This window comes from Corythoichthys intestinalis, chromosome 4, assembly GCF_030265065.1.
Source record: "Corythoichthys intestinalis isolate RoL2023-P3 chromosome 4, ASM3026506v1, whole genome shotgun sequence".
NCBI classification, from domain to species: Eukaryota; Metazoa; Chordata; class Actinopteri; order Syngnathiformes; family Syngnathidae; genus Corythoichthys; species Corythoichthys intestinalis.
In genome coordinates this window covers 42,573,390-42,592,992 of record NC_080398.1, presented here as the reverse complement: position 1 = coordinate 42,592,992, position 19,603 = coordinate 42,573,390, and the positions used below count along the sequence as shown (strand labels likewise).

The 19,603-nt window shown below is 39.1% G+C and overlaps 1 protein-coding gene across 1 annotated transcript; it reads right to left on the bottom strand.

The window, feature by feature from the left end:
- Nucleotides 1–932: 932 nt before the first annotated feature.
- On the bottom strand, nucleotides 933–16,107 carry nbn (nibrin). Its single transcript, XM_057835054.1, has 17 exons — nucleotides 15,961–16,107; nucleotides 15,561–15,682; nucleotides 14,538–14,665; nucleotides 14,100–14,259; nucleotides 13,918–14,021; nucleotides 13,729–13,846; nucleotides 11,396–11,586; nucleotides 11,213–11,310; nucleotides 10,994–11,120; nucleotides 10,707–10,915; nucleotides 9,197–9,356; nucleotides 8,536–9,091; nucleotides 8,367–8,447; nucleotides 4,552–4,692; nucleotides 4,337–4,441; nucleotides 3,052–3,101; nucleotides 933–1,227 (listed from the first exon to the last, which is right to left on the bottom strand). Exons 1-17 carry the CDS (start codon nucleotides 15,989–15,991, stop codon nucleotides 1,194–1,196), a joined length of 2,415 nt encoding a protein of 804 aa, XP_057691037.1. The 5' UTR covers nucleotides 15,992–16,107; the 3' UTR covers nucleotides 933–1,193.
- Between the last annotated feature and the right edge of the window lie 3,496 nt (nucleotides 16,108–19,603).

Genomic DNA, 19,603 nt, shown 5'->3' with positions numbered 1-19,603 from the left:
TTGGAGTAAGTACGGCTCAGTTCATCATGTGCTACTTACAGCTTGCTATGAAGCCACTAGTGCAAAATATGTGTTAAGACTACTGTGAGAGCATAGACAGATTTCTATTTTGCATTCATGCAATTTTCACCTCATTCAAGCACACATACTATCTTAGTTTTGGGTACACAGCTCATGTTTCTTAATAAAAGTCACTCGATCCCTTTTGCCGTGTATGGATTAAAAAAAAAAAAAAAAAAAAAAAAAAACTACAATAATTCCTCTTTGGTAATCCTAAGAATCTGGGTCTCAAAGACAGATTCCTGCAGCATTGTTATGATGCACACCGCTACACATTGGCTACAAAATTAGATAGATGGAATTCAAGTGCAGTTTAAAAGAGTTTTAAAAATATGATAGTGCTCAGTTTTGAAGAACAGATCAAGAATTGGCTCGTTAAATTGTGCAGATGAACTAATACTTTAACCGGTGATTGCTTATTTTAAGTTAATCGATGTGTTTTGGCAGGATGACTACTTACCTGTAAAGCTTAAGGTATGTAAGTGCCTAACAGTCTGCTTGTACAGTGGACTCAATTTTCTGTCTTGACTATGGGGAGAAAAACAACCATCAACCAATCTATATGAACAGAAGGGGTATATGAATGTTTTGAAACCTGTTTTCATGCCAGTGTCGTTCTGAACAAGAGCAGTTGTGCTATTTAGACTCTACTGGTTTGAGTCAACTGGTGCACTCCATTTTGCCTACATTTCCAGACAAAATATCAATTATACAAAAGCAAATAGATTTCTTGCTTTGTTAATAATTTATATTAATGTGCCCTTTTTTGGTTAAGATTATTGACCACAACACTTGAATCCATCGCCTCTCATCTACTTGAGTGAGCCAAAAGAGGGAAAATATTTTCTCTTAACGGCACAAAAAAGGAAAAATTGATCTTGGCATGTAAACTTTTAATGATCTCTTGTACAACTGGAGACTTTGAAATGCTTTATATGTATTTTTTTTTTCTGTTATTGACAAATAAAACAACAGATGACACTGAACGTGAGTGAAAGTTTCTTTTACAATACTTGCTGTCGATGGTGTCATTAGGTCGAGAGAACTTAATTTAGTGGTGATAACAATTTAGACATTAATTAACATTTGGAAAGATCTGACGACTGTACATACACACGGGTGAAGTTTTTTCTTCATCGCCTCTTGGATAATTTGGTGGGGTTGTACCTAAGACACACAAACAAACACATCAAACTGTTGATGTCATCGCTCCATCAGGATGGGCTTTTAACATTCCTCACGGCTCATCTTTCAGTGTGCTTGGAGACAATTTGAACAAACATAAAAAGAGCCTAAATGAAGCACCGTAAAAGACGAGAAGAGTGTTTGAACAGCTTAAGGCAAACAGGCTTCCTATAAAGCGCGTCCGGACACTTGCTGGTTTCAAGCCGCCGAAATGCAACGGGCTGTTTTCTTAGTGGCAGAGTCTGTTCCCCGGCTCCGCATGACTGACTGAGTATGAGTCAGTGATCAAACAGCTCAGCCTCAACATACACACACACACACACACACACAAAATCAATCTCAATTGCTTTTTCTGCTTCGTCAAAGAAAACACATCAGCTTACATCACCCGTTCCCCTGGAGACCGCTGTGACGAAAGCGCCCATAATTCCACTTAATTATGTTGATTAGGATGAGTCTATGATTAGTACTGAGGATGCAGGGGCTGAAGAGTCGGCTGTTAATTTGATGCCGAAAGGTACGAGAGAACGAAGAAGGCAATGAAGTATGAGAACCATTAAAGGGACAGGCAACACATAAATGACCTTCATGTGAAAGACAGCTGCTCAAAGTATTTAACCATTTAATGCCTGTATTATTTTTCCCCACCCTTACAAGGCACTCATCTAACTCATTGGCTGCCATTTACGGCAGGGGCGATCCTCCCAGTCAAAATGGATTGGACATCTAGCGCCGTCAATGGCACTAAAACATGAGCTCTTTCAAATTGCAAAGCACATAAAGTGCCATTAAAAACAATCCACCTCTGAAAACTTTGAAATGAGTCAAAGTCCTAACCTGAAACCTATTGAGATGCTGTGGTATAACCTATGCATGTTTCTACTACTGGTGCACGATAATTATTGGTCCGATAATAGAAATTATGACGTCATCCCGATAAATCCAATAACATTATTAATAGGACCGATAATATGTATTGTGCTGGCTTTACAGTTTACCCACTAGTATGGGAAATCAGTTGACCATTTGCGGGGCATTGCTGCCACCTGCTGGTCAGAATAATTCACTGCATCTATTTTTTTGTTACAGTAGTTTGGTTCATTCACTTACACATTGCAGTGTCTAGCGGTAGCATTGATAATCGTGAATGCTTTCTGTTACGTTTCCGCCTCTGAAATATATGTCTGTAAGTATTTTATGTTTACTATAACATATGGATGTGCAATATATGTTTACTTCTGTGGTGAAAGGTCATATGTACGGAAATTCATAAGTTGTTGTGTTATAGAAGCCAGCCAATGCTTTAGTAGCTCAAGCTAGTGTGCTATGCTATATATATAATAGTTGTGTATATAAGTGTATTGTGCAGTTTGTTGTATATTGAGCATTGAATATGTTTATTTTTCTGTTGTACTTTCACAATATTAAGACGAGTGTCTTCACATAAAAGCAAGAAAAGACATAGCCTTGTGGTTTATGGAAGTGCATTCATTCTTAGCTGGCTGTCGGGCAGTGCAGAAGTGAAACACATTGTTTTGTTCATGTCATTATGAAAAATATGGTGAGATCAAAGACAAATCTATGTTGAATCCACCACTAGTTTTTTTTTGTATTTTTTTTTTAACCTCCAGGTGTTCAAAAACTGAGGTTATACATTTTAAAATTATATATTTATTATCGGTTATCGATATCGGTATCGGCTTTGAGGAGCAGGCTGTTATCGATATCGGTTTTTAAAAATGGATATCGTGCACCCCTAGTTTCTACTTAAAGAAAGTTACATGCGTTAGGGATAATTTTTCTCACCTGAAGAGGTCATCTCCTTGACTCTCCTCCAGTCTGCTCTGCTGCTCATCCTGAAACAAACTTTTATGATGCGAGGAAAACTCAATGACTGCTCCTAGAACAGGGGTCCCCAACCGCCGGGCGCATTTGCTACCGGGCCGCACAGAAATAATAATTTATTAACGACTGCCTTCTGGCCAAATTAACTTTGGCGTGTGCCCCTTAACACTACTCTAGATATAATATGACAGGATAGAATGTCATCATAGAAATCCATTGATTGGACTGCTAGCAGTACATCTTGGTTTGTATATCTATGTGCACTTGTCCTCGATAATGATGTATGACGTAGGGCGGGCGCATCACATTTGTTCCCGGAAATAATTAGCCTTCACACTGAGCCTACAACCTCGAAGAAAACAAAATCTATGCTACTTCCCAATCATTAAAGACCCACGAACTGCGAAAGAGTGGATTCGTGACCCGTATGTGAATAAACCGAGTGATTCGAGCATGTCTGTGCAACAGGAATATCAGCTTGTAGAGATCGCAAATCACGGCGACCTTAAATGTACATTTGAGACAACAACTTCACCGAGGTTCGGAATTAAAGTAATTTTGGAATATCCAGACATCGCTGGGAGAGCACTGAAAACTCTGCTACAATTTCCAACATTGTATCTTTGTGAAGCGGGCTTCTCTCACTCTCCCATCTTGGGACCATCTCGTCTCAACGAAACAAGCTCAGGCCTCCCACTGATTCAGCGGGTAAGTTGCATTTTCCCTGCACTTAACACGATAGGGCTAAAAATAAATGTTATTTTATATTTGCTGTATTTTTCTGCCGCACAATGCCAGTGTTCTGAAAAATTTGGCATGCGCGTAATGTTAAAAATGACCGCGAATGCAGCAATTCCAAAGTACGCACTACAAACTTTCTTTAAAGAAAGTAAAATAACTTATGTTTGCCATGTTAGCTGCACACAACTACTGCAGGCAGCTCTCTCACTTAACGACTTCGCCGTGTCGTTAAGCATTAATTTACGCCATTTCGTGTTGCACATGTATGTTTATGATATAAATCGTTTTTAAGCACTTATGGATAACATTGACAGTCCAACTGAATATAAAAGAGGGCTTTTTTCACCGTCACAAAAGCTTTGGGAGCAAAATTTTATAAGGGTGCAAAATGTGACGGAACACCGGTCCGTGAAAAAGAAAGACCCAAATCACACCGGTCCGTGGTGCAAAAAAGGTTGCGGACCCCCGTCCTAGGATGACAAACTGAGAGCAGGTGAAATCAAACCTCTTCTGTTTCTTTCAGCCATTCATCAATTTCGGAGTTCTTGCCGCGGTTGTGAGCCAGCAGGTTTGGCCCACCGATGATGTCCTCTGTTCCGGGCACTCGCATCTGTCCCAAACACACATCAGGTGGAACGCATGTTTCCGTTCATATGTACTGCATTGGTTTATAATAAATAATGAACATTTGATGTTTTGGGTTTGTAAATGCATTCTGACCTTGCGAAAACGTTTGAAGTTCTTCACAAAGCCGTTGCTCTGCACCTGCTGTTGTTTTGTTTTGGGTGGCACGCTCACCATGAGGGATCTAAATTCCATCAAAATCAACTGTTTGGGGAGGTCTTCATCCAGTTTTGTTTGCTGCAACACAACACACAAAGGTCTAAAGTTTTATGCATGAGCTTCAACATGGTATCTCCTTGACTGAGCCAAATCTGTGGACAAAATGGGGAAACAAAACAGGATGCGCCTAGCGAATGGTTACATGCCATTTACGACACCCAGGGGAGACAAGCGCCTTATTGCGCAATATTACCCAGACCTTTCACAGATCTAGGGCAGGGGTCTGCAGGTCCGGTCCTCGAGAGCCACTATCCAGCTTGTTTTCCATGTTTCCCTCCTTTAAAACACCTGAATCAAATAATCAGGATCGTTATCAGGCTCCTGCAGAGCTTTCTGATTAGATGATCATTTGATTCAGGTGTGTTAAAGGAGGGAGACATGGAAAACAAGCTGCATACTGGCTCTCGAGGACCGGACTTGCAAACCCCAGTTCTCGGGCAATAAATGCAGAAATTTGAAATGCAATCCGATAAAAGCGAGCTTGGCTGTAGCGCCAGGAAAACATTTTGAGTATGAAATAATTAATAAAATAATTTTTAAAAAGTTTATTCAATTGTATTACGTTAATGCTTTCACAATAAAAAAAAAAAACATTTTAAATACGCAGGTACATTTTCGTATTCATTTGAATACTGCACTCGATTTGATCTCGTCTCTCGCACATGTCTGAGCTGATCTACCCAGCTAGATTGGGGGAAGCTAATAGTTGTTCAGATTCTTTTATGCAGTGCAGTGGAAATGTTAAATAATATTAAATAAATAATAGTCAAAGCTGCTTATTATCCGTTTTGGATTTTTGTCTAAAAAAATAGCAAAACATTAAAAATGCAAAACACAAATGGGAATTAGAATTTTGGCACGGGACTCATTTCTTCGTGGTGAGCTCCTCTCAGCGCTTGGCAGTAACGCTCTTATTTTCAGAGTTTTGAACCAAATAAGAGCACACAGCAAAGAGGACTGGACATATGAAGAGCTAAGACGAGGAAATATGACAAAGCCTATATAGCGTTTGGCTTTGACTTTTAATACAGAGGGACATGAGGAAAGACCAATCTGTTAACTGTATTTAAAAATGTTTTCAGCGGAGAGCAGGAAGCCAAATCAATTTAGACAACACTTAAAGACATTACACCCCAATTACATTGATAAGCCGCTTGATTTTTCTTCTTCAGCGAAAATGTGACGAATAATGCCAACCACCGTCCCGCTTTGTCAGTGTTACATCAGTAAACCAGCGAGCGCTGTAGTGTCATACAAGGTAGCATACCAAATTGCTCAGTGCAAAATAACCTCAACACCATAGCAAAGGAGCTGATACTGCCTGCAACCAAAATAAATACGGTCCCTCTGTCCAATGACACTGTCGTTTTTGTTCTATTAATTTTTGTTTTTTGGTCAAATTTGTTTGGCATATTGTCCTCATGAGTTAATGTTGCTAATCAATTTGAATTTATTATCATTTATTATGAAATTTTATTTTTCAGTATAAAATGGTCAAAAAATGTACCTTGAGTGTATTTTTACAGTTTGGATGTGACTTTTTTTTTTTAATTCAGACAAAATCATGCGCTTTAAAAAGGACACTATGTTATGCAGCTGTGTACTTGTAATAATAATAATGTTATAGACCAGGGGTGTCCAAACTTTTTGCAAAGGGGGCCAGATTTGGTGTGGTAAAAATGTGGGGGGCCGACCTTGGCTGACGTCATTTACGTAGAACAATATATTTAAGCAAATGTTAGCAAGCCATTCTGTGTATCACATTTGCTTTATTATTATTTTTTAATTAATAATTTCAACAATCTCGCAACTATCCTTTGTGGCATTCTCTTTCGACTCTCGAGCTCTTGCGAAATACTGCTGCTGTGAAATTAAACTAGCTTCAAGTTGCTTCAATTTCTCGCTGCATATCTTCCCTGTAATCTTGTCGTACACGTCAGAATGTCTTGTTTGGTAATATCGCCTCACATTGAACTCTTTAAAAACAGCGACTGTCTTTTTGCAAATGAGGCAGACATAGTTGTTGCGTATTTTAGTGAAGAAATAGTCCAATTTCCACCTATCCTTGAAGCATCGGCCGCCGCAGTCAACTTTCTTTTTTTAGTTGATTGTCGCCATTTTAGAAAATTGGAAGTAAAGGGTCACACGAGGTAATGTTGCTAAGAGTGCTGCTGCCTTTTAATGGGTGAATGAGGAGCAACATTTAGTGTGTAAACTACTTCATATGCTGGTAGCAATACTGCTGACCAAATTATTAAGTCTGTGTCCGGGCCAGATGTTATTGATTTTATGACAGAGGCTGGGGGCCGGATGAAATTTGACCACGGGCCGCATTTGGCCCCCGGGATATGGATTTTTAAATCCTTTTGTCAATTTTTTTTTTAAATAGAATATTTATTTTCTGTGGTAAGATTGCTCACAGTATACGATAATAATTTTCACAAAGTAAGGAGTTGTAGCAAGTTTTAACAGAATTCACCAGCAGAACTAATGTTGGCAAGTTGTGTAGTTCCCGGGGGGAAGAGTTTAGTTAAGGGAACAGCCGGAAGTAAACAAATGTCCCGCGATTTGCGTGCAAGACGTACGTTGTTACCTTGTGTGTTTCAATGTACATAAAACAATGCGGCTTGGCTCAGTGGTTCGACACTCTTCCTCAGACTCCTGTCCTAGCTCGCCACACGGTCAACATTTATATGAAACGGATCGCCGTACACGTTCTCTTCAACATCGCCGTAGGCCGGCCGGCATGTTGCAACGCAAAGGTTGGAAAAATGTACCGGTAAATAATAAATGAATAGTAAAAAAATGTTAATTTTATTAGATGTGAAAAATATCATGAAAACAATTATTTACCACATAAAACTTGATTAATATATCACTGTCGTTCGGATTAGGTAATATTGTGCTGGTCCATGCTTACAATGGAACATGAATCATGATGAATTTTTTCTGTCTCCGTCCCTGTACCCGTGAATAACACGCACCCATGATTTTACGTGTAAATTTTGGGAAAAAAAGTGCGCGTTATATTTGGGAAATTACAGTAATTGATTAGCTCGATTAGAAAAAAGTATTCGAATTAAATTTTGCTGCTTCGAGTATTCGTTTAATTAAAGTGCTGTTGTAATGGTTCGTTTTGAAAGTGTTTACATTTAGTTTTATTGATTTGGGTGGATACTCCAGCTGCTCCATGTTGAGACCAACATGAGCTAAATTTTTGTTTGAGCTAAGTTTTTTTTTTTAACGCATTCGTAAAGTAGTTTATGGGTATATTTAGCTGTTTTTTGTGGGAGTATGTGTCTGAACCATTTGTTAAGAGCGTTGTTAAAAGAAAAAGAAAAGTTTGCGTTTTATAGCATTTAAGCTAGCGGCCTTTTGCTATGTAAGTTAGCTAAATGTTCTTTTGTTGTACATAGATCCTCTTTTGTTTGATTGTTTTTATATACCGTTTGAGGCTCAGCTCAGGTATTTTAATTTTTTAATGTTCCTTATTCGATTACTCGATCATTTGAACTAACTAGATCATCGATTAATCGACTACTAAAATAATCGATAGCTGCAGCCCTAATTGTTAGTAATAGAGCATAGGGCTTATGCAAATTGTTCATTAAAGCTGTATACATGGAAGTTCCTAAAATATTTTCTAAATACTTCCGGAGGTTACTCTATGTAGAAGAAACTGGAAAACTTACTTGGGTCTCCGTTTTGAAGTCGACAGGTTTCATTACATGAACATCAGACGCTTCTACGTGTTGAAGAACATGGCCTAAATTCTGAACAAATTAACAGATGTATTCAAGAAATATAAACAAGTGAAAATTATACTGAACAAAAAAACATCACTGGTGACCTTGTCCTCACCTCTTGGTTAGCCTGAATGAGCTGACTTGTGCTGTCAGATGAAACGTTGCTACTCATCCCCTCAGTTGGTGGCCGAAGTTGAACCATCATACTAGAGACACCTTCCTGCTGAGTTTGGTTGCGATGATGTGGAACCAACTCTTCTACCGGTCTCAATGGTGACCCTCGACTGTCTGTGTCATCATCTTCATGGACTACCCGTTGCTTCTTACGTTCTCCCATTGCTATTTTTGCTATCTGTTTAGTACGGTGTGTGGGTTTGCTGACTGAAAATGGCTCATCCATGCAGTCCATTTCCTCAGACATTATAGACTCCAATTCGTCCAAATCTATTTCTTTTTCTACATCCTTCCTCTTTCGGCTCACATTAGAGGACGACGCCTGACCGAAGAAAAGATCATTTTCAGAGTCCACTAGTAACTGCGAGGGGGCTTTGTCTGAACATGAGGGCGAATCTTCTGAAGCCACAGGGATGACTGCCGCCTGAATGGTGTCAGATTCATGCACAGGGCGCTTTGCCTCTGACATGACAGCGGAGAACACGTCTTCCAAAGGCCTTTGAGAAAAAAGGTAACATATCGAACAACAAACTTGGGCTGCACAATCCCAAATACAACTGATCAAAGAAGAAGACATGCAGAAAAACAGCCCTAATGGTTACCTCTTCTTGTTGACCGGTTTGAAAAAGCTGGTCAATGCTGCCTGTTTCTGCGGGGAAGCTTTTGGAGATACTTGTTTACGCGGAGAATTCTTTGGTTCCAATGTCTTCTTTCTACTACCATACTTTGCCAAAGGAAGCTGTCCTTTGTCGAGTTCCGGGCCTAAAAGTGTGACAATAAAGGATAAGAAATACATCTATAATTTTTCAATAGTGCTGCATTGGTTGTATTTAGTGATACTTTGCATTTGATGCATTTTCCAATTACTTGTCCGTTGAATTGGCTTTTTTTTTTTTTTTTTTTTTTTTTTTTTGGCTGTTGTTCTTGTCATTTCGCTTTCTGGCATAATTCCATTTTTTCCTTTATTTTTCAATAATTGTCCCTGTTCATCCCACCAGGGTTCAGTGCATGATGACAAATAAACCTCAAACGTGGCCGTTTATGTCCAACAACTTTAACATAAGAGTTAATTGGCAGCTTTATAAGCACACCCACCCATGCCACTAACACACATCATTGAGGAGTTCATATGTTTTGGATCTTGAGGAGTTATTTTCTGTCTTCTCTTGTCACTCTGGTACAAGCTAACCTAACCTTAGTCTCATCTATCTGTAGAAGCCTGTCCATAGGTTTTTTATTTTTTATTTTTGGCAAAGTCTAATTTAGCATTCCTGGAGACCCACAAATGGTTCACATGGTTTACCCAAGTGCTTCATAAGCCTCGTGGGCTGCCAGGCTTCTCTTGCCCCCTCCTGCACCAGGTTCCACAAAAGAAATTATGAAAAGTATACAGACAGTATACAAACCGTATTTTAACCACGTCTGGTGATACAATTGAAAGTGCAATGGTCGATATGCAAACAAACCCTAACCAGCTCACTGCCATAGCCCTGAAATGTATTTTTGTTTATAAAAATTGTTTTCAAGACTTTTCCTATTTGTAAGACTATGCTGGAGTATTGTTAGTATATGGCATATAATAACAAATAGACATATTCTTAAAATTCCTGTCAACCTTTTGTTTCTTTCATTTATCTTTTTCCAAAAACATGTTGGGCCGCCAGTTGGCTACTCTACCACCAGGCTTTGCAAGTTTTCGGGGAAAAGCCTTGTTCACATGTTCTCATTGTGGTGAATCCTCAGAATTCATTCAAGTGAAGTCCTCTCAATTGTTGTCTTTGTTCTTGCACACAAATGTATTCTTTCTTTTTAAGAATGGTCAAATTGATTTAACTAAACTTAATATTTTTACTAGCTCTCGATTTTATTTGTTTTGTTATATTCTGCCAAATAATGACTTGATTGATATTAACAGCTCTTTGGATCTCATTGAGAGTGGATGGCAAGAAATCTGCTTCTTCAAAATGGGACAATAAAGGAACAGCACACACCTGGTCATTTACCTAATTTGGCAACAGTTTGAGGTTGGAGCAAGAATGAAGCACAATATTCTCCAATTTATTGTAGTTCTGTAATGCATGCTTATTATTATCATCAATACACTGTATTTACCTGTATCATTGGCCGCAGGTTCCTTCCTTGTGGAAACTGCATTTTTGGTAGTGTTGAACGACTTGCTAGGAAAATCGGCCGCGATGCATTGAGTGCTTATCTTCTCAACGGTGGCTTTCGAGGTGCTAGGTTGAGTGGTGTCGTGATTCATCTTTTTCTCCGGGGTCTCTCCCACCGCTGTAATCCCACTCACCTCACACCGCTCATGACTGATAAACGAGGAAACGGATAAAGAATATATCAGGGATAAAAGTGTAGACAATTTGAGTAGATCAGTGTGTTAGTACATTTGTGAGGTCTCCGTGTTGATTGCGTATGCTGTGATGTTCTGCGATGCTGCAGGTAAAACGGTCTCATCCACTGCTGGATATTGGGAGAGTGAGGCGCTAGGAATTCTTGCCGTCGTCACTGTCGCTTTATCCAAAAGAACCAGTGGGAACATACTATTAAACTACAGCAGTAATAAAAAAAAAACTTTCCACCAGACTGTATTTTTTTTTTTTTACCTTTGTCTGCTACACTGGTAGGGTTGCAGTACATATCACGTGAGGTGTAGATGACAGCCAATCCAATTTCAGACTCTGTAATGACTCGAAGGCCTTTCCTGTCTCACAGGAAGCAACAAATTGCTGTTAAATGTTTACAAAAGACAAGAAAGATGAGCTTTTTCCATGTGGGTTTCCACAAACCTTAGAATGATGTTCCTCACAGAATCATGCCACCCTGTGGTCGAAGCTAGAAGGGGAGGTTGGGAGTTGACAGCAGTAAAATCCACCACACAGCTTTGCGGGGACTCCAAGAGGTCAAGAGGTAGGGAGCCCTCCACCAAGAGTTGGCTGGTGCCACCTCCATAACTCACTGCTGCACTCAAACGCTTGAACTGCGAATGACAAAGATGCAAGAAAGTTGCACAACATTAACAAAAACATACAATAAATGTAGGTGCGCTGTTTTCCAGGGAGATAAGCAAAAATTCCCCAGAACGTGGAAAAATGTATTATGGTGCGATGAACACCACCACCAAACCCTTTATATGGCAAGTGACTATTTTGGTAATTAAAAAACAAAACAAAACAAAAGACCTGGCGTCCGCATAGGTGGACATGACATATCGAGTCATGTAGGCCACACTTAACCAAACTTACCAAATACGGAATAGGGATGTCCCCGATCTCATCGCGGGATCGGAAATCGGGCCGATTGGGCCATTTTTCAGAGGATCGGAATTGGGTGAAAAGGTCGGAAATCGGGCCGATTGGGCCATTTTTCAGAGGATCGGAATTGGGTGAAAAGGAGGTTTTGAATTAAAAATATATATATACATTTTTTAAGGGCTAAAATGTAACAAAATATTCCAGAAATACAATGGCATTACTAAAAGAAACAAAAATATATACGTTTTATACTCCACAACTCTGAAGGAAAAGCAGAAGAGGAAGTACAGTACAGTAACATGTTTGGAACTTTTGTTACCAAAACTTTTTTCGATATCAGATCGGGACTTTGGTATCGGCAGATTTTCAAAATCAGGTGACCCGGACCGAAAAATATGCGATAGGGAAATCCCTATTACTGTGGCCTACATGAACCAAAATGTGATGTCCACCTATGCGAATGCAAGGTTTTTAAGGGGTAATGTTTTTTTTTTTTTTTATTATTATTACCAAAAATATGAGTACATCAAGTCTCAATTATAACTTTTTTCTTTATCATTCATCCCTTTTTTATATGACTGTATGAATAAATAACGATATAAATAAAACTACAGTGGCCGTGAACTGCCAAACACAACGGCAATTCAAAAAACAACAGCAAATAAAAAAACCCACAACGGCAATTAAAAAAAAAAACAAAAAAAAAAACAACGACAAATAAAAAACCACAACGGCAAATTACATCACAAAAAAGTCCAGGGTGGTTTGCGCACATCGACGCAACTAGCCAGATAGCTCAGATACACTGAGTTGTTTGGCAGATATCCGTGGAATAAATAAATAATAAATATCGGTTTAAACTGATTACGCTAGACAAGCACTTTATTCAGCTTGTTGTTAACATTTATGTATGTAAATCTGACTTTAGTAAACTGTCTTTTTCTTGGAGATGCGTGTGTGACAGTTTTTTTTTTTTTTTTTTTTTTTTTTTTTTTTTTTTAACAAAGGGGTTTGACAGTCATATTTTCGGGATCAAAGCACCATTTGCCCAGCTCCGGCCCCGAATCTTTTACCAGAACTGCATACTGGACCGTTCTGGCCCACTTTCACAGCTGGAAACGAGATAACTTTATTATCTAACAATAACTCAAATGCTAATACGATTCACTAAAACACAATACAAACGGACGCTTAAAACACTGATTTGCATAGCTACTAACTAGCGTAGCGCTCTATGCTAAGTAGTAAAGTCTCATCAACAAAGAATACAAACAATACAATTGGCTTCATTTGCTCACTTCGGAGTGAATCTAACAACACACACGACTCAAGACTCACAACCTGTGTGTAGCAGTGAACTCTCGCTCTCTCTTGCTCTAATCACTAGCACGCGCACAGCCTCACAAACAAGGACCCAAACGGAACTGCTGATAGCTGCCTGCAAAAATTGATAATCAAATTTGTTGGCAAAAAAATTATTAATCTATTTTTATTGATTTAATCGATTAGTTGTTGCAGCCTTACTGGCAAATTTGATAATCCCTATATTCGCTCGAGTTATCACGAAATTCATTTTCTGAAGTATGTTACCTTTGACCTTATTAATCCAAAATGTAATCATTTCTTCCGTTTCACATCGTTACGGCGCCAAATACCATTGAGAATTTTTTCCCCATAGTATTTAACTCATTGCCTGCCATTGCCAATGAAATACATTTAAACTGGTAGGACTGGCTGTGAGTGGTCAAGTTTTAGTGCCATTGACAGACAGCCTCTCCCAGTCAAAACGGATTAGACGTCTAGCCCCGTCAATGGTAGCTAATGAAAACAAGTGCCCCATAAAAAGTTCAAACTGACTGCAAACAAACCTGCTTGCTAGTGAGGAAAACAAAGGTTGTTCCAGCAAAAAGTTGTTTGCGTGTGTGATCTGGTTTGAGGTTCACGTTCTCATTATTCAAGTAGGGCTCATCGATGTCAGGGATGAATCTGTAAAACAACAGAAAACCGAGGTCATTTTTGGTTCCGATTAAACACATGAAACGGTAGTGGCAGTTTACCTCTCCGCTTTAGGAGCGGGTAGCTTCTGCTGAGCTGCTTTTTTGAGCTCTGAGAAGAACTCTGGCTTTACAATAGGGCAGCAGCAGAGCAGAGCAGATATTGTCTAACAGAGTTGGTTCATGCAAAAGATGCAAATGTTAAACTCGAAACACATATAACGCAAGATTAAGCGTTTTCGAACCTTGATGGTCACTTTAACAGAAGGCATGACCAGGTGAGTGCAATCCTTAGTCCAACTGCTGACCAGCTTTCCCCCAAACAGCTGCAGAGCCTGAGAAAGTGCAGCTTTGCCATCATTGTCCAAACAAGAGGAACACACCACTGGGTTCAGATGATTCACACTGGACATGAAATGGACAAAAATGGATCTGCTTAATTTCTTAGAAACGGTCTTTGCCCATGGACTTTGTGACCTGGAAATTATCTGACATTAATGTTCCATTAAAATCAGATAATTTGAAAATAAGTGCTTCCTCCTTTTGTTGTTTTACTGTTTTGTGAAAATAATGTAAATGTCATACTTAACAGAGTATCACTAAAAAAAAGGTATGGACAACATGTTTCAAGTTTCATATTGTATGTGTTACTGGCAAAATATTTGTTGTGTATTTTTTGGTACCTGAATTTGGATTCAAAAACCCCAAAGGTAACACTGTCCCCTGACTTGAGGGTGACAGGTGTGTCCGCTGCCAGGGTTTGGCCGTTGACAGCAGTGCCGTACTTGGAGGCATCTCTGAGGGTCAGCGTCTTAGGCAAAAATACATAGAGAATAGCAAAGAACTTTTGACACACTAAAAAACTCATCAAGCTGTTGAAGTAAGTCAAAGTTTTAGGTATACCCTGAAAATTTAAGGCAGCAAATCCCATCTTTTGAACCAATGAATATATTTTATATCAGAAGTAGAGTAGCGCCCAGAGCGAGCAGACTTTCGCGTGAGCACCAAAATGGAAATTATCACCATATTTGGTAGAGTCCCTTTCCGTATGCTCCAAGATGTATATACACTTCTCATCATATCACTTACCTTGCAAACTTGAGTTAAACAGACTAATCTGTTATGAAGTTATCACAAAATTCCTCTTCTGACCTTGAAGATAATATCTCGTTAAAGTCATGGCGTCTCTAATTCTGCTCGCGCGTGCTCTCGCCTCCAGATAGGGTTTTGCAGTTTAATTTTTTTTTTTTTTTTTTTAAATACCCTCCTGCTCAAAATTTTATGTATCGCACATGCATATCGGACAATTTTGAAATTTGGCCAAATTGGGGTTTTCAGAGCGGAACTTCAAGTCACCTGAGTGTTTTCCGCCATATATACGATCGTGCAGGGATGCAAACAATGATGAACCACGATATGTTTTTCCATTATAAGGTAATGGCAAAAGGATACCCATTTAATTGTACCTTCTGCCACTTAAAAAGAGAGCATTTTATGTGCATGTCCCTATGCTTCACTAGAATCAGTGGATAAACGACAAATACTTTTAGCAGCAAACAATTTTCTGACCAATTACATAGGTTAATTAGGTAATCATAGATTTAATATAATCTAATTCTACTTGTCCCCACCAAAAAAAGCATTATTGACAACTTGATACAAACATCACCCGTGCATATAATATGCATCTTTTGCATAAATCTTACCTCATCAGTAACAACGAAATATGCATGAGCTCTGCTAATAGACTGGTCACTGGGCAGCAGAATGTCACAGTTCTTGCGACCCACAACATATTCCTTGGCAGAGAAGAGATAATGGGCCTCACCTGGTAGTCAAAAGAGGTCACTTTAGTCACTTTTAGAACCTAAAATTCTTTAGTGTGTCTCAGAAATGGCTGACAATGACATACTCTCTTGAACTGGGACTCAAGTCGACCATTAGTTAATGCTTTCACACACACCAAACATATAACACTAACACTTTCTGTCCCATGTTGACAATTAAAAATACATTTAATGACCGACGTGAGCTTGCAGGAAAACGAAAGCTAATGTACGTGCATTGCAAAGTTCATTCCGCACTCAGCAACGACAGATCTGTTACCTCCTGACGCCACTGGATTCAATATCCACATTGTGTTCTTTGACGTTTTTACTCTGATAAATTTAATGACACCAGATAAAAATTACAGAACAGCCAACGAGTCTTTGCCTCTCATCAGCCACTAAAAATATGCATAGCGCGCCATATCGTGACGTCAAATGCATGCGTCTTCTGATGCGTCTCATAGATATCACATGCATATAGAACTAGATGCAAAATGTCGGACTTTACGGCGTTGGTAAGGAGCAGCCATCTCAAAACAGAAGACCGCTCAGGCTCCCTTGTAGAGAACCTAAAGTGAGTATCTTTTTTTCTACTAAAATACTCATAATCGGCAAAATCTTTTCAAACAATTTGGTTTGTAACCAACCGTATCAACATGGCTATGATTCATTCTAGTTAAATATGCCGTTATTTTACTACATCTCTAAAATGTATATAATTTTAAAAATTCGTTTGAAAATCAGGTACAATTTGAGCAAAATAATCAAAGCTGTGAATTATGTACTATAGTTTGTCGAATGTTACTGACACAAAATGACCGACAAATGATAACGACTGTCCTGACAGCCTGACAAAGTGCGCTGCACATCTAGTTTTATAAACACAGGTGATATCTTCTTTTCCTGTTGTTGCAAAGCTTTAGGCATAACAGCGCTCTTTCTGGCCAAAATGGCACATTACAATTTTTTTTTCTCTCTCTTTCAAATATTTTTATTCAAATTTTCCATGTATATAAACAAACAGAAATTTACATACAAGATAACACAAGATAAACACACCCCAAACAAATACATACCATTGATGAGTTATAAGCAGTGCATCACACAAAATAAAAGCTGTTGCATTTATGTCCATATCTATCTATATATATCTTCATCTTTAGACAGAGAAAAAGAAAAAAGAAGAGGGGAATGATTTTATTTATTCATACGTCTCAAGGGTTCCCTCCGAACATCTGAGCATACAAGAACTTTTTTTTGTCTAATTTACTTTTAAATTAATTTTAAAAATTGAGCAACACTTTTTAATCAAAGTATAGCAGCCTAACAGTCAAACCTCTGGAATATTGATCTGGTCAGTTAGGTAGCTGAGGGGCTTGTTAATCAGTTTCAGCAGCTTAGATGTTAATAAATCAACAACAGGTGTATCAGAGGGGCAACAATGAGACGGCCCCCAAAACAGGGTTGATTTTCCAGGTTAAGGCCACTGATACCTTTTTCACCACCTCATCTCATTTGGCTGATTTATCTTACTGACTGACTTGCTTGCTTCTGCGGTAGATTTTAATTTAGCTTGGATCAATCTCTGTTCATAGCTTGGTGTGGTACCTGGATGCTACAGAGGTTGCAGAAGTAGTCCAACTCCTCCAGTATGGCACATCAATATGTGCTGTTGCAAGAAGATTTGCTGTGTCTCCCAGCACAGTCTCAAGAGCATTGAGAAACTGAAGAGATTCCATGAATTGGGCAGGGCCATGGAAGGTCCTTAAACCCTCGGTAGGGTCAGTATCTTCTCCTTTGTGCAAGGAGGATCAGGATGAGCACTACCCCGGCCCTATAAAATGACCTCCAGCAGGCCACTGGTGTGAATGTTTCTGACCAAATGATCAGAAACAGGCTCAATGAGGGTGGCCTGAGGGCCCGACATCCTGAAGTCCATCCTGTTCTCTTCACTGATGAAAGCAGGTTCAACCTGAACACATGCGACAGATGTGAATGGGTCTTAAAATGCCACTGAGAATATTATTCTGCGTGTAGCAATATATTGCATGACTGGTTTGATGGTGGGTCAGTGTTGGTGCGGGGAGGCCAAAGACCTCATAATGGTATTGACGGGACGCAGGACCGATTAATAGGGGGCCTATCTCTGTCAAAGCTGACCGAGTGAAAACACAAAGAGCTTTTTACGTTTAAAATTCTTGTGAATAAATACTTACTTCCCTATTTTTTTTTTAATAGATATGGGCGTAAAACAGTCTCGATTATTGGTTTAAAGCAAAAAAAAAACTGTGCAGGTAGCATTTATTTTACGTAAATATGGTGAAGGAGGATGCTTGTCTTCAAGTCAGGCTGTGGCGCCGCCTTACCACAAAAAAGTGCTTTTTACGTTGAAATTCTTGTGAATAAATGCTTAAATTCCTGAATTCTTTATAGATATTGATGTAAAACAATCTAGATTCTTGGTTTAAAGCAACAACAAAAAAAACATGCAGGTAGAATTTATTTTAAGTTAATGTCGAATGTGCTGTTCGTTTTCAAGTCACACTGTGGCGCCGCCTTACCACAACAAAGAGCTTTTTACGTTTAGAAATTCTTGTGAATGAATGCTTAAATCCCTGAATTCTTTATAGATATGGACGAAAAACAATCTCAATTCTTGGTTAAAAGCAAAAAATAAATAAATTCTACCTGCTCGTTTAAGTAAATGTCGAATGTGCTGCTGGTGTTCAAGTCACACTATGGCGCCGCCTTACCACAACAAAGAGCCTTTTAGGTTTAAATTCTTGTGAATAAATGCTTAAATCCCTGAATTCTTTATAGATATGGACGTAAAACAGTCTCGATTATTGGTTAAAAAAGAAAAAAAAAGTGCAGGTACATTTATTTTACGGAAATATGTCGAAGGACAGTAGCAGTTAATTCCTCCCACTGATTTTTTTTTTTTTAATGAATCAAAATGCATGCATGTGATGTCAGTATGCATCTCACCTAATGCAATCATGTCCATAAATTGAGTTGTTTGTCACAGAAAACTGCGGACAGTTAGTTTTGCCTCAGATAATCATGGACTTTAACTGCCAACAACAATCATGAACTTTTAACTGCCACCCAGCAAGGCTCATGACCTATTTTGCAAGATGAGTTGATCGCCAAACAGACACACCTCCTTATCTGTACAGCATATAAGTAACGCCGAGCTCTCTGTTCAGCGTGCATTTCTCTACACAGCTTTTGTTCTGTCATTGAATGCACCCAGAAATTTCTGAAATTAAAACTACACAGTAATGATCTCTTGCCTCCAGTCTTTTGTTTAGCAATCCAGTCTAGCCGTCTCACCTGAATTGAAAACGAACACGCGGAAGTCCTGAAAGACTGCCTCCAACACATGTTACGAAAAATATAACAATTACCTTGAATCCTCGAACAAATCACTCCTGAGACAATCTTTCCTGTTGGAATGCGGTACACCTTTCTTACTTTTTCAACTAAATCCGGCGTTACATACGCTGCGTGCGCGTGTTTGTGAATAGCTCGTCTTGATGTGTGCGGCCCCCTGCTTGAAGGGGAAGCACAGTATGTGCCTGATGTGACCTGTCAATACCATTATGAAGTCTATGGGGAGGCATATCCCTGGAAGGATACACAGACCTCTACAGGTTAAATAATGGCACCCAGACTGCTATCAGGATGAAATCCTTGAACCCATTGTCAGAACCTACGCTTGGCGCAGAGGGACCTGGGTTCCTCTTGGTTCACGACAATGTCCGACCTCATGTGGCTAGAGTAGGGGTGGGCAAACTATTCCACAAAGGGCCGCAGGTGTGGGTGCTAGTTTCCGTTCCAACCTATTGAGAGGAAACCTTTTCACTAATTTAGTGACTTGCAAGCACAATCAGTTGATCGCAGTCAGGTGCTTCTTG